Source organism: Triticum urartu, chromosome 1A (genome assembly GCF_056163025.1).
Source record: "Triticum urartu cultivar PI428250 chromosome 1A, HENAU_Tu73, whole genome shotgun sequence".
Classification (NCBI taxonomy): domain Eukaryota; kingdom Viridiplantae; phylum Streptophyta; class Magnoliopsida; order Poales; family Poaceae; genus Triticum; species Triticum urartu.
Genome location: NC_141873.1, coordinates 249,970,650 through 249,986,251, shown reverse-complemented (window position 1 = coordinate 249,986,251; position 15,602 = coordinate 249,970,650). Strand labels below are relative to the sequence as shown.

Here is a 15,602-nt window from a genome sequence, read left to right as displayed (position 1 = left end):
CGCCACTAGAGGCGAGAAGCCAACAGGTCCCTCGGCCCCTTCGTCTCCAGCCTCTCCTTCGGCATCCGAAGTAGGCATCATTTCGTCACAGAATTTCTCTAGCAGACAAATACCCATGCTATTAATGTCAGTATCATACATAGGTTTAACAGCCGCTAATGCTCGGATTAACTTTGAAGCTCTCTCAGTCTGTAAGTCTAAAATGTCATTAACTAATTTAGCAATTTCTTTACAGGAAAATATATGTGAATTGCATACACCCACAATAAGGTCGGACTAAAATCCATCATAAGTCGTTTTCCCTACCAACAGGGACTCGAAAAACAACCTATGAAAAAGTATTCCGAAACTAGATGGGCTTGTCCAAAAGCAAGATGGCGTGACACCTATGGAAGGCTAATACACCAACGGCCATCGAGCTAGCCGATAAGCACGCCGATAGCGGCCACATGCCAGAAACTTTGCGGACAAGTGACTGTATACCTAGTGCCTTTTTTATTATATGCCGAGTATTTATTGTACGCTGAGATTTTTTTAGTGACACACTCGGCTTATTTACGTGTAACCCGATGGTTATCTTATTGCCGTGAGTTCTTCGTTTAATTCCCGGTTTATATTAATAAGCCGAGAACCCATATTTTGACGTACTCGAAGATACATGACAGCGTGTGATTTTTCTGTAGTGCACCGAATTTATACAATACGTAATTTATATCTAAGATATATACACACCGACATAGCCCAGGCTGGCTACGTGATTCTTACATAATATATTTACATGCTTCCCAGTTCTGAAAGAGACAACATTAGATTTTGCTTCACTTACATAAAACGTACAAAGCCTCAACTACCATTTGGTTGTCATTTGCAGCTAGTTGTTCATTTCACATTGTGTTTCTTTGCTAACCTTCGGATCTCTTTGACCGACTTTGAATCTAGGGGCCGGAACATAGTCTTCTGTGCCTTCTCCTGTATCAAATAACAATAGATTTTAATAATGTCACGTACGTAGTATTGCTCATGGGCTAACTATATACTCCCTCCATTCTGAATTACTTCTTTTAGATTTGTCTAGATACGAAGGTATCTAGCACTAAAATGAGTCAGTCTAGATACATCCGTATCTAGACAAATCCAAAACAAGTAATTCGGAACGGAGGAAGTAGAAAATAAGATAATGAATATGACCTTCCTTTTGGAGCGGCACGGGACTCCACAAGCTCTCCGGATATTTCTCCACTTATCCTGAAACAAGAAACAACATGTTATATGAATTAATATTTTTAGTCAACTTTTTTTTTGATAAACTATATTTTTAGTCAACTTTAATAAAGCATCATCAATAATATACTCTCTCCGTCTCATAATATAAGAGTGTTTTTGGCATTACACTAATGTAAAAACCGCTTTTATATTATGGGACAGGGGGAGTAGACAAAATCGACTATGTAGGGTTGCCATATCACTAAGAACCATCGCTATTAATTACTAATGAATTTGGATCGGCTATAATGTTGAATTTTATGTTAGGGCACTTCCAGTGTTTGCCTATTACCATTACTTTATAGACAAAATATTGAGGTGGCATTTCATTTAAGAAGAAAGTGAGAAGAGTTGTATATGAGCAAGGCTAATAAGACTATTATGTCATCAAGAGTCGTCATCATTAATTACTAATATAGTGTCCCCACAATTTTTCCCTAATATAGTGGACTTTTCTTTTTCTTATAGGGAACTTGTATTAATAGAGTTGGCTATTACGTTAGTCCTTTTTTTTTACTTTCTATCCTTTCTTTTCCTCTTGTTTGCTCGTTGTACCTAGGAGCATGTGTAGAGATTGATCCTTGCATGAGAGTCAATTCTTCTCTCTCTCTCTCTCTCTCTCTCTCTCTCTCTCTCTTCTTGACATAGGCGAAAGATGTTATGGAAGAAGCCTTATAGCTCCTTAATAGTATTATACTTGCTATGTTTGTGGGAAAGGCAACTCTTAACACATATCCCTACACAATGAAATTAATTCTCTGATTCTATGTGGTTTCTCTTCGTCTTCCTTTCTTTCTTTCCCTTCTTTTCATTACCAGGCAACAATGTTGAGATGAAAACATAAACTCTAAACAGATTAAATGCAACATCACTTAGATACAATTTCTAAGAGATAATGGATTGGGGTGGTTGTCTTTAAAAAATATATTTCACCACCTACGATGACACATTAAGAGCAAATGAATTGGGAGTGTCCTTAGTCATTCTTCTCAACCTTGTTCAATAATTCGTCCGATTAACCAGTTAACTTTCCGATTAATCGCTACTCGTAGTGTCACCAAGTAGCCAATAAACAGATAAATCATCTGATTAATAGATTAACTTGCCAATTAGCCTATTAACCCCTACTCATCACCTAACCGAGCAGCTATCAGTTAACGATTTCCTCAACAATGTTGTTCACTTTCCTTTACATTTACTCTTTGTGTCTAGGAACATCTGGAAAGGTCGAATCTTGCATGAGAGCCCACTCCTTTCATTTTTTTCTCTTTCACATAGACAAAAGTGTCACGTAAGCAAGTTTATATTCCCTTAGCATACATACCTTGAGATGTGTTGGCTTTCGAACTGATGATGAGAAGTAATGACGCTTCACCTTAGTCCATCGCCCTTCACCATATCTCCTAACACCCCTAATCAGCTTCTTCACTTCTTCACGTGTCCAGTGTTCATTGTTTTTTCGACTGTGCAATTTCTTGCCTCTACTTTCCGAAGGAAATATCCTCCTCTTGCGAGGACCTTGTGGGGCACACCTCCCATTTTTGTTTAATATGAATTCTAAACACCAAACATTCATGCATTAGCTTGAGAATATACAAAAATGTATCTGTTCACATGTGTATAGATAAGATGGAACAATCAGACATGGTACCTCCCAAATATTGCTGGTGGCACTGCCCATCTTCGGGCTCTTGTGCAAATTTGTTGATTTCCATGTCATCATCGCCATACACATAACTGAAGTACTCTTCCACCTATCATGAATAAGAATAAAAATATCTTGATTTTTGGTTGTGCTGACGCAGATGGTTGGATGCTTTGCAGGAGTGTGGTGCCAGATAGATTTCAAATGCGAAACGCCGTGTGTCTGTCTCCCCATTTGTTTGTGGCCTCGGCAGATGATGGGCTTAGTTGATGTCTTAGGCCATGTTCGGAGTCACTCCAACTTCTAAAAATACGAGGAGCTCGAGCATCTCTTTCCCAGCTCCATGCCTTGTGACTCCAACTCCAGGAGCGGAGTGGTGGAGTGGCGAGTCTCCGAACAGGACCTTAGTGTAATGTTCACTACTCTTGGTTTGTAGGATGGGAGCTAGCTGATCAAGAATGAAACGTGAGGGCAGAGTAAATGTAGTATATATACTCGTACCTGGCTTGGAGGAGGAATAGTAACAGAAGATGGAAGCCAATCAAGCGGATCCGCCAAGATGGCCTCCCAAATCTCCACTTGGTCCGCTGGCTTCATTGTGTGTATGGATCTGCAGCAGCAGATGACATGAGCACAAAGTCAGGACTCACGACTAAAAACATTAGCAAATACTTCCTTCGTTTCTAAATATTTGTCTTTCTAGAGATTTCAACAAGTGACTACATACAAAACTAAATGAGTGAATCTATACTTTAAAATATGTCTATATACATCCATATGTGGTAATTTATTTGAAACTCTAAAAAGACAAATATTTAGGAACGAAGGGAGTAACAAGCAGACTAGCTATAACTTGGTGCTAGAGGTAGCTCATGAATGAATGAACTAATCGGCCATGAGAGGGCGTGTTGCACTTGATCGATGATGACTAGATCATGCAGAGATCTGCAGAAATCATACACACGTATATGCGTGCTAGCGCTCGTATACTACAACCTACGCACATGCATGCAGAGTTCTCAAACCAAGGCCGCGCTTGGGACATCGGTTAGATTTTCCACCTGTAGACAGTTACCGCTGTACGTATATTACTGGACGGACGCCAGTAAAATACACCCCCCGTATCTTTTCCCCGTCCGATCGCGGAGTGTAACCAAGCCGTGAACTGCGGAGTGTCAACACCACGCCCAGCGCTCTCTGGCGAGCAGCACCTCCTGCCCGTCCACTACTCCACCACCAGCAGTGCCACCCGATCGCACACGACTGCCAAGAAGGACGCCGCGACGTACGGGCACGCTGGCCGCCCGCGCCACCCAAGGCAAGGCAGGAGAGAGTCGCACACCGCAGGCGTCTCCGACGGGAGGAGCTCCCGCAGCGTCTGGGACACCACACCACGCCCCTTCCAACAGGGAGAAGCACTTGGTGTCCAAGCCGGCCCGACACGGCGTCGAAGCCGCCGGAGAGGCGGTGATGGCAGCCACGGAGGCGCGCAGGTTGGCAGAAACCGTGCGTGGAGCGGAGGCCAGTCTCAACGCTGGACTAAGACTCGCTCGCCACGCGCTCCGGACAGAAATATGTTTCAATCCATATTAAACGATGAACCAAGCGCGCCCTGGGGTTACCCGGCCAGTGGAGAGGGGTGGTGCGCGTGCTGTAGTTCGGCAACAGGAGACGAGGGATGCGATGGAGAACCGTCCAGCACGGCCGGTGTCGTCGAGGCAGGGGCGCCGGGCGCGGACAGGAGGAAGAAGAACAGAAGCACTTAAGTGGTGGAGTACCTAGCTAGCTCCAGCGCGTGTTCTTTACTTGCATCTCTATTATTAAAGAAAGAGTTGATATAGTCGTCTTCCTTTTTTTCTGGTCTTTTCGTCCTCATGGTCCCATCCCTTTTACTTTTCTGTTGAATTTTCTTAACCCAATCAATTTTTGCATAAAATAAAAACCAATATAAATCTCTACTATTAACGGGTTTTAAAGCGGAGTTAGTAGAGTCGATTCCCCTCATTCCTGATCTTTTCCTCCCCCACGTTCCCATTTCTTTTCCCCTATTATTAAAGGTGGATGTAAGTTATATGTCGGACAATATTGATACTCCGGGTTTGGGAGGTTTTCTTATTTTCAGCTAAAGTTTGACATATAAATTTAACTAATAAAATATAAATTATGTGCCACAAAGATTATGCTGTCGGAAAGCTCTTTCGTATACAAGTTAAATAAGTGGTCAAAATCTAAGCCAAAATATGGAAGGGCCCAATAAAAACCACGATAGTATTATTTAATTAAGTTGAAATCCCTGCTCTCGGCTGCTCGCGTGGGGGTACATTCTTCATGTCGTTCTCAACCAGCCAAAGGACCCACGAAGTCTTTTTTTTTTGCCCCCTGCCTTTTCTTTTCTTATGGAATCTAAAGTTGTGGGTTCTTGCAAACATGTATGCTATAGCAACGATCAACACATGGTGTGAATTCATGGGTATTATCATATTTCTTCTGGACTCTCAGTACAAACACTACAAACTTTACGTTAAATGAAAAAAAAACTATCATGATGAACATCTTTTTAGAAGATAAACTCTTCATTAAAAATGTATTAACAAGTTAACTACTAATAGTTAGAAGTTTGAAATCATGATCTAGTTCTGACGGATGTAATTAATCCTACTTAGAAATAGATGGATGATTGTCACATCAATGATGTCACATAATGACTTGAGTTATTGACTATGACTAGATTCCACTTAGCTTGTTGGAAGTTTGGTATCAAATCAGAAACATAAAGCACGCACGTAACGGCGTCACGAACTTTTCAATCTAGTTTCACAATTATTATTATTTGCTTTACAACTTAAAAGTGGCCGGATATATATATGCGCTGACATAAAGATGTAACGATTTGGTCGTGGAATAAATCTTAGTGAATCATCTATCTTTCCATAGATTTGTGGGCACGGGAACATGGCCACTTCGCTGTCACCAACTCACATCGTCTTGCTCTTTATTCCCGTCACCGTCGTCCTTGTATCTCCCGTCATTTTCTTCGTAGCTAGCTAGGGTGATCCGAGTTCACATTTTAAACAGGACCTTGACCATTGTGATTTTTTATTTATGATATGAAACTATGTTTGTCCAGAATTAATTATGCACTCGTGGTATTATGTTTATGACTGATCTAAGACTTAGTATAGTTTGCAGTTATGGAATTCATTTAGCCTCAGCTTATGGTTCTCGATTGAACTGTGTTGTGTTGTCCTTCCTTCCTTCATGCTTTTTGGTTTGCAATGTTTCATGTATTTCCCCACAAAAAAAAGGTTTTGTGTTTAGCCCCTCGTCTCTTTGCGGTTGGTGTTGCTTTTCGTGTGTGTTGCTTTCCGGGAAGGGAGATCCGTCTTCCTCTGTCGTTCGCTCAAGTGATCGGTCACTTCTCATCGACCCCCTAGCACCTTCGTGGGTCGACGAAAAATGATCGATTACTTAAGGGAACCCCTAGCACCTTCGTGGGCCCTAGCTCGGGAACTTTGTATCTTCTTTTCTTCTATCAATGAATGGTACACAGCCTTTGTATATTTATGAAAAAGATTGGTACAGGTAAGGTAATTAGCATGTACGCGCCGGTGCTCTCTTGGATGGCCGTTGATCGATCCAGCCTTGTTCCGAAACTGCAGGACCGTACGAACGAGGTAGCTACCACTGCAGCAGACGAGAGAAGCCACCTACACGGGTTGGATGGAGTGGGTAAGTGGAGGGCCCGACGGGTGCCTTTATTTATATGCATGGTGCGGCCAAGCAGCTTCCGCGAAGCATCCTCGTGTCCCAAGCATGTGTAGATGCACAGCGGCAGGCCAGGGGCACTACGTCTGCCCTGATTCTGTTTCTCGAAGACGACGAGTCGACGACGACCACGACCACGACGGAGAACCCATTCCTCGTGCGCGCGCGTGTGTGTGGACTGTGGAGATGTGAACTCACTTGAAACCAAGTAGCTGCACCCACATCAGTACTGTATATAATTGACTAACGCTAAGCACGCGAGAATTAGTTAAATTGATAATGATGGGTTGTACGTGTGACGTCACACCAGTACGGCTTCTCAGATGCTTTTGTGTTTTCATGATGTGACACGAAACCTAATTCTATAAGAACGACCGAGTCAACCGTGTGATGTGGTCCATGGAACATTCAACAACAGTTGAAACATGGACTCATTTTACCTAGGTTGGGATCAACTAGCTGCATCCGCGTAAAGCATCTACGCAAATCTAATACTAGCTCCGTCCTATATTACATGGGACGGAGAGATAGGAAACTTCAATCCAATGCATGTTCACCCGCATCTACTCAGACTCAGTTACAAAACCTAATGAGATATAGGTCACATGACATGACAACAGAATAATTCTTATGTCATTTTCCAACCTCTAGGTGGGTCCAAAAAATTGCCGAACTTAAAGTGATGCTACAATCAAAATTAGAGATCCTCACAGCATGAGCTTTTTCTAAGAACCATCCGTCCAACATAAACTTCATTGGTAGCGACGACAACACACGACAACTGTCGATTGCCAAGTAAATGGTACGGCACCGCTCACCGTCTATGACTGAGCAACCTCTTGCTTTGACTCCCCAGGGACAAGTCCGCGTATCTTCACATCATAAAATACTTCCTCCACCCTTCTCAAATCATACTTCATCCCTGCAAACACAAGTACAAAAACAGAGGGGGAAACACAGCTGAATCAATACAGATTACAACAACAACAACAAGGCATGGCAAAATATTACGGTAAGCTGAAATAATACTGCCAAAAGCTAGTTGAGTTCTTTTAAAAAGGAACATGTCCAGTGAACCATAAGCTGGGGAACTCACCATCAAATTTCTTACGCAAGAAGTCATTGCGCAGATTCAGCATCCTAAATGAAGCATGCAGATCAGTCAAAAAGCTTAGCACCTTCCGTGGGCAGTCGTAGTCACCCGCCGTGACCCGATTCACTACATATCTAGGCTGTAGACAATTCAGCAAGCAGCCATTAATACAAGTCATAGCTATAGAGCATTACAATTCTATTCAGTACACATCTAGGCTGTAGAAAATTCAGCAAGCAGTCACTCATATCAATATTGGTTGTTGAGCACTTTCGTTTCATTTCATATAAAGGATGTACTCCCTCCGTTAAGTCGGCGACAATTAATATGGATCGGAGTTGTACTAAGTCAGTAACAATTAATATGGATCGGAGGGAGCAGAAGATTCCACAAGCAGCAATTAGTACCACTCACTGGCTGTAGAGAATTGCAATTATATCCACTAAGCATCTATCTAGGCTGTAAAAAAATCAGCAAGCAGTCACTGTACCACTCATTAGCTCTGCAGCATTAGAATTCTTGCTTAACATACATCCAAGGAAATAACCATATAAATAGTAAATTCAAGACTTCAGAATGCAGATGGTATTATGTAAAGTTTGCATTTTGCAGATATGCCCAGCTTGGTCTAATCCATTCATTTACGAAGTGTGCTACACACTAAAGTCCATCTCAAGTTTATATGCTTGACACTTGTACGTAAATCATTCATGAAGAAAAATAGTTCAGTCCGTCTCAGGTTTATATGCTCGACACTTGTACATGAAACATTGATAAAGAATTATACTTCACAGTCCAGCCCAAGTGTAAATTGTTTGTACTTATATGTAGTTGTTTTAGCATGCACTCATAAGTTCATAAGTTCATAAGATACAACATGGATCCGACCTTAATACCAACCAAAAATTTGAAGTCAATCTCCATATTCTAATTTATTGGCTTTGGTTCTTTAGCTTTCTACATTCCAATAAAGGGGTATATATAGTATAGGTATATCCTATTCCTGAACACTCACATGTTGAAAACAATCTACATATTATAATGCATTGACTTCGGCTCTTCAACCTTCTAGTATTTATATAGTACTTATGTCTTACAAATCTTATAAAGAAACAAGTCGGTGATGATGGACCATTCAACTTCTGTAATACCAACCAACCGCCTTGGTACGAACGACTGAGAATGAGAAGTGGTTGCTCACTAGTCACTACCCACCTAATTCTGTTTCATAAAACACCCCAATCTACCATGAGTTTTGCAGATTTTAATAAAGTAATTAGCTTGTAAACTTAAAGTATGGTTATCCTTCATCCCATAGCAAAGCATGAGTTTCTTGCTAGTATGTAATAGAAGTACAAGTTTAACGAGATTTCTCTCTCATGGTCGACCATTTCGCGTTGTTGATCCGACCGAGGAACCACATGCCCATCAACACCCCCTCAGGAGATATCTACGCCGCAGACCCCATCCACGACCTGTACTAAAATCACTAATCCCATGATCATATTTCTCCCCTGCACCCACGATCTGTTTATTTTGTTGGCAAAAGATTCCTGCATTATGTTAAGAGCTCGATGCATGGGGCTAAACAAGCCACAAAGAAGAGGAGAACCTGGAAACCTAAGACAAACACAAAAGAAACAAAGGTTAAAGGGCTGCCCTACAAGGATACGTGCACATACGGGTCCTTACGAACCATCCAGAATGCCACGCAAACCAGAGCTTCACCGCTGACTGGAATAGGGTTCACCATAGGAAAAACCAGAGCTTCACCCTGACTGGAACAGGGTTCACCATAGGCAAAACCAGAGCTTCAATCGCCACCAGCTTCACAGAAAAGCAGCCAGACCAAGGGCCTCTCTCGGAACCGCAGAGGAACCAGAGGTTGAGGAAGTTACTGACGCCCTTGAATCTGGGGAGCCGCATGCGCCAGGCAACAAAGCTGCACCACAAGAATGGTAGAAGGTCCCCAACCAGGAGGCCAAGCAGCCATCGACCATACCGCAGAGTCGTCAATCCCATAACCACATTGCAGGCGTCCAAAGGGGAGGTTGAAAAAGGAAACACCAACCGAGAGGCAAGATCAATGAAGAAGACCAGTCTCACACCCATGCAAGAGTAGATAAAGAAAACCATCACCGGCAAGAAATGGAGCAGACACCAAGATACAGAAGGAACACTTCATCAGCTCCAAACGGACACGCTTGAGCTCCATGGAGAACGGAGATGAAGCAGCACACATAGGGCGCTCCACAGCGGCTGAGCAGGGACAATGCGGTGGTGGACATCGCTGGCGGTTGTGCAACCAGAAAGACACTGAACCAGGGTCAGCGACAACGTGGCTCACTATGGCGGAACAGGCACAGGCAAAGAAGAGCATTAGGGGCATGGAGTGTGGGGACATGCGAGCGCTGAATAAGAAGCTAGGCCCACAGGCTTAAGAAGGATGACTGGGGCGGTGGTGAACTGCGGAGGAGGTGGTTGGAGAAGGGCAGAGCGGCGAAAGTGGTGGTTGGGGCAGTGTCGGTCAGCGGATCTGGTGGTACTGCAGCAGTGGATTTTGGCGATAGCAGTGACTCCGACCAAAAAAGGACAAGGAAGCGTGTCCGGCTGTACTCGATGATCGTCATTGGAAAAACTAATTTTCTTTTTTTAATTACACGCGCCTAAATGTATTTACATACTAGAATTTGAAAATCTCACAAACATCTGGGCCTGAAGCCCACAACTGGCACAATACACTTCCAAATAAACAAAACCACAATGTGCTCTACCACCCTCATTACTTAGGTTGAAACTTGTAGTCTAGAGCTAAAAAGTATCACGCTTCAGCATTGCTCTGTACCATCACAAAGACCACTCAAGTTGGAAAATGGGTATCGATGTGTCACTGTCATGTGGCCCCAGGTATCATTTCTCAGGTTTACATCTTTGAGATGGTACAAAACAATTTGTTTTCTAATTTCAAACATACCTCGAAACCAGAATACACTTGAGACCAAATCACTTGAAAGGACCAAGTCTTTCTTCATTATGACCAATTTTTCATCAATCTGTAGATATAGAATTGCATTTCTGCTGCACTGTATGTTGTGGACTAGCACCAAGGAGTATGAATTGAGGGAGATCAGGGATCTTTTAGGCAATAGAATTGTATTGGCAAAGATGGGATAAAGGAGTCTAATTTATCGGCAGTTCATACCGTGTTAGCAAATCATGTATCTCTGTTTGAGATAAGCAAGAAGAATCAATCCATTCTCTCCGAATTATTCTATCATCTCAACCCTATGCCCTATTTCTCCAACCCACCACATCTGGTTCTCTCTCTTCAGCATGGCAGTTATCCATTGTGATCAAGGTTAATGGTACAGAGATTAGACTGTTGTTAACAAGTGTATGCAAGTTTTCTGCAAACCCTTTAGAAATAGATAAGACAGCACCAAAGAATTTTAAATATTACACCCTTCGTTCACAAATATAAGATGCTCTGGATATTTCAGTATGGTCTACATACGGACTGAAATGAGTGAACAAACACACTAAAACGTGTCTATATACATCCGATTCAGAAAAAAGTTGGAACATCTTATATTTGTGAACGGAGGGAGTATTATTTTAGAGTCAGTAGCCATTGTTGATAGCTATAGAATTATATTGTATGACTAAAAATTTATGTTTCACATAAAAAAAAAGTGAATACTGTGGAATTGAGAAGGGTAGGTACATGTCTCACATCCGTCTTGCAAAACAAACTATCTCCACAAGTACATCAAAAGGTTTCTTAGACGTCAATATTATAACGCAACAATTACTTTTTTAACATGGTTTGTTCAGTCCTCGGATATTCTAATGAAAGTTATAGGCAGTGTCTACTAAAATCACAAATCACAAAACAGAGAAAAACAAGAAATTCTCACAAAAAAGCAAAAGATGACCCTCTTTTAATTAGCAAAGTATGACCGGTCTATTTTTGTAATTGTACCTATACATCATCCAACCATTGTCAAATCCATATTCTGGTTAGTCATAAACATTATATCCTCGTGATGGGAAAAAAAATGCAATCCTTCTGTCATCATCGAATGCACGGCCACCAATCTGCTATCACATGTGCATGCATCCATCCAGTTGCATGCCCACTGTGATTGGGAACACAAGACCAGGCATCCAGCTCCCTTGTGTACCAGGCCTTGTGAGGAGGACACAGTACTAGCCACACTCGTGTTTTCCAGGCTTAGCAGATAAATAAGCATGCAATGAGCGATCCAGGTAGCAGCGCAACTGCGAATGTAGCAAGTCCAGCTCTCGATCCTATCGTGAGCACAACTGGCCAGGTAATCCAGAGTAGAGCAGGAATTATGTGTGAGACGGAGAGAGAACTTATCAAATACTCTGAGGCTTGGAGTACCTCCGTTGCACCGGCACATGTTCGCATGTCTAAAGGTCATCAAAAATTACAAAAAAAAAGACCACAACCAAACAATACATGCATCTGTCACAGTTTTTAAGTGGTCCTCATATCATCGATATGGTTGTGGTGCCCCTCCAGTCCAAGCCATTTTGTCGTCATGATATGGAGCATGAACCTTCTCCTGTCCTATGGAAAGAAGACCATACTGGAGCATGAGAGGGCAAACAAACAAGGGGTGCGGGAGGGGAAAAGCGGGCATGAACCTTCTCCCGTCCCATGGAAAGAGAGAGAGAGAGAGAGAGTACCGTGCAGACAAAGAAGGGATGGACCTAATGAGAAGAAAGAGAGGCGGCACACCTGGGAGCAGGAATGAGATTAACGTAGACATGATGCAACCTAGATTTTCTTAACTCATAGCTAAAGGCAATGTGGGCGGTAGAACCATGTTTGAGGGAAACTATGAGTTATTCTACAATGGTATATAATTATATATATATAAGCGATACTGCAAATTTAGCCACAGCCGCACTATCAATTATGTGTGCAGGAAGAGAAAATGCATATAGGCATCACTTACTTTGTAATAAGAATAAAAAATGCTGTGTACGCATATGAAAATAGATAGTACACTGAGTGCATATAATACAAACAATCTAAAAAGAGAATATTTATTTAGTTGTGAAAATTTAGACTACATACATTGATACACGTTTAGGATCAACCAATAATACAATATCAGTTGAGGTGAGTAATTCCTAGATTCTTTTTTAGTTCATTATAGATCAACAGTATTTTTTATGAATCAATACTAGAACTAATGAAAACTTAGGTATACTTGCAATATCTCTTATTGCATGGCAAATTTTAACATGCTCCCTCTTACCCCCTCTTTTTACATGTGAGGTAAGAAGGTAAGAAATAAGCAGACCACTAATTAATAAGATCACGGATCAGATCTATTATATACTCTTGCCTCTCATGTGAAAAGAGAGGGTAAGAGGGAGCATGTTAAAACTGCTCTGCATGCATAGCTTCGACGAGGAGAGTGGTTGACATAAAATCTTGAAAACAGAATTTTAGCTGGCTGTATGTGAAAATTGAAACCAAGTATACTATACACTTAAGGATCAATCAATAGTGTACAATCAATTAAAGTAGCGATTCGACCCTTATACATTGTTGGAGAGAAATAACTCTTTACCATCAACTAAAGCTTTAACGCCTAATTGTAACTTGCCTAAATCAAAGGATGTGCATACATACTATGATGCACTTATATAAACTCTAATGCAGTTTGTATAATACTTTATTCTGCTTGGCATGTTAGAATTTACCTGTCTAAATTTATTGGATTCTCTAGGATTATTTATAGAAAAGAAAACACTATTGGTAGAATGGTAGTTATAATAATTACGAGAAGAGAATATCTTAATGATATGCCATAAAGCATGAACTAACATCCGTGCTATGAAAACTGAAATAGGAATGAGGAAGAGAAACATACTGTAAGTGAAGACGATTGCCATTTATAATGGCTCTATGAATATGAATATGTTTGCTACTGAAACATGCCTATTGACTAGTAATCTTTAGAATGGAAATAGTTATGAAGCCCAGCATATTGCCAATTCAAAAGGAGGCATAGTCATATGAATGTGGTGTTTGTAGGGAGATGCCTTGGATATGACGAATACCACAAATCTAAATAACACAAAAAAAAGTACAGAACAAAGGAAAAGTTCTTGACAACGATCTTTCTTTTATAGCAATAGATAGGAATGAATGTTCATTATAGGGGCTAGGATCCAAAAACTAATTCTGCAAAAAAAGATACTGTGTATGTAATCAAATTAATATTGAGTAGTTGATGGGGAACTTACAAAATCATTGGACATGAAGCACAATCCTGCAATACAATCAAGTCCTCATGTGAGTAAGCAATGTCATTTACGTACAGCATTACATAAAACAAAAGCATGCTAAACCTTAAAGCAATTTAGTTGTTTAAAAAAGAGATGCAATAGTTCTGATGTGAATGCTATAATATATGCATATTTGTGCCCAGATAATCAGTATATTTCAATCAAAAGGAGGGTCAAAACTACATTCCCCCTGAACTGTTCTTGAACAAAACATTTAACATGTATGACACTTAAATCTCACAGATAACACCCAATTCACAAAGCAGAGAAGGTAATGCATATAACGAACCGGTCAGGTAGTCTTCAACGTCCAGGCCAAACTCTCCAGAACCCACTGCAAAAGGCCAGGAGCACAACATATTTAACTTCGTAAGCAAGCACACTGGCATTGTATGCTACTTACAAGACAACTAATGCAATAGTTGGCAGAGCCTTCACGTACATCCTAGCTTTTCCTGGGCCTCGGCGTGCGTGAGCAGGCCACCATTCTCGAGCCAGTGCGTGAACGCTAGCATCGACACCACAGACTGTGTCTCACTCTTCCAGTCCCCATGGTACCTAATAAGCAACAAATCCCAATAGATGAGCAATTTCCACATAGCCCAACCTCGGTAACATGGAAAAGGCGCGTAGTTAAGCCATCTCATCACCTGTAGTACTGATCGGGGCACTCTTTGAGGATCTCCGCGAGCTGAGAGTACAGCCCCTTGATCACCTCCACCTGCGCCTTCGCCTTGCCGAGCACATCTGCACGAGGAGAGGAGATAGCTCAGGATTAAGCACTGGGAACCAAAACCCGAACAGAAATGGAAGGAGGAAAAGGGGGCAGCAACCAGATAGGGGGACGGGCTGGTGGATGAGGAGGAGCGCAGCGGAGGCGGCCCGGGAGGCTGACTCGACCTCGGAGACGACGGCGCGGATGCGGTCGCGGAGGGCGGAGGAGCCATCGAGCTGCGCCCGGAAGGACTCGAACTGCGCGTCCATGAAGGCAGGCAACGGCAGCGGCTGGGAGTCGAAGGAAGCGGCGCAAGGAGGGGCGACCGGGGACGAGGAGGAGGAGAGGCGGTGGAGGGGGAGGAAGAAGACACGGCGGGGAGGGAGGAGGCGGAAGGCGGCAGCGGGAGGGGCGAGGAACGCGGCTCGGAGCGCGGCGGCGGAGGCTGCTACCGCTGTTGCTGCGGGTCTCATCGCGGAGCAATGGGTTTTGGGGAAGATTTTAGGGAACTGGGGGGGCCGCCGGGAGGAGCAGGACATGTGTCTCCAGCCCAGGCACGAAAACGTATCTTAGACCAGGCCGTGCAGGGCCTCAAACTTTCTTTTCTTTTTCTTTTCCAAATGGCCTCAGACTTGAAGCATAAGTGCACAGGGCCTAGGGCCTGTTTTGGTAGATGACTAATTTGTTTTTTACGGGGATTTTATTTTTTAAAGGAAGGTCATTATGGCTAGTTTTATTGAAATTAAAAAAGCATTACATCATTCATGAGTTTAGTGACCAGACAATTT

At 42.3% G+C, this 15,602-nt stretch overlaps 2 protein-coding genes and 1 long non-coding RNA gene across 4 annotated transcripts; all 3 read right to left on the bottom strand.

Moving 5' to 3' along the window:
* Positions 1-692: 692 nt before the first annotated feature.
* On the bottom strand, positions 693-4,844 carry TRFL8 (TRF-like 8). 2 transcript variants are annotated; one of them, XM_087517910.1, is made up of 6 exons: positions 3,970-4,844; positions 3,410-3,518; positions 2,915-3,017; positions 2,588-2,820; positions 1,189-1,245; positions 693-969 (listed from the first exon to the last, which is right to left on the bottom strand). In XM_087517910.1, the coding sequence occupies exons 2-6, from the start codon at positions 3,503-3,505 to the stop codon at positions 880-882; spliced, it is 579 nt and encodes a 192-aa protein (XP_087374036.1). In that variant the 5' UTR covers positions 3,506-3,518; positions 3,970-4,844; the 3' UTR covers positions 693-879. The 2 variants fall into 2 exon arrangements, with proteins under 2 accessions (XP_087374036.1, XP_048549172.1); XM_048693215.2 differs by having other exon boundaries at positions 4,531-4,841.
* A 2,379-nt stretch (positions 4,845-7,223) lies between these two features.
* Positions 7,224-15,342, bottom strand: LOC125506106 (Translin family protein). The gene is made up of 7 exons (XM_048670985.2): positions 14,933-15,342; positions 14,750-14,846; positions 14,542-14,657; positions 14,389-14,433; positions 14,058-14,083; positions 7,770-7,905; positions 7,224-7,595 (listed from the first exon to the last, which is right to left on the bottom strand). Exons 1-7 carry the CDS (start codon positions 15,285-15,287, stop codon positions 7,495-7,497), a joined length of 876 nt encoding a protein of 291 aa, XP_048526942.1. The 5' UTR covers positions 15,288-15,342; the 3' UTR covers positions 7,224-7,494.
* Positions 12,143-14,051, bottom strand: LOC125506118 (uncharacterized). The gene is made up of 2 exons (XR_007282587.2): positions 12,483-14,051; positions 12,143-12,363 (listed from the first exon to the last, which is right to left on the bottom strand). It is a non-coding gene; the product is annotated as an uncharacterized LOC125506118 (long non-coding RNA).
* Positions 15,343-15,602: the final 260 nt, after the last annotated feature.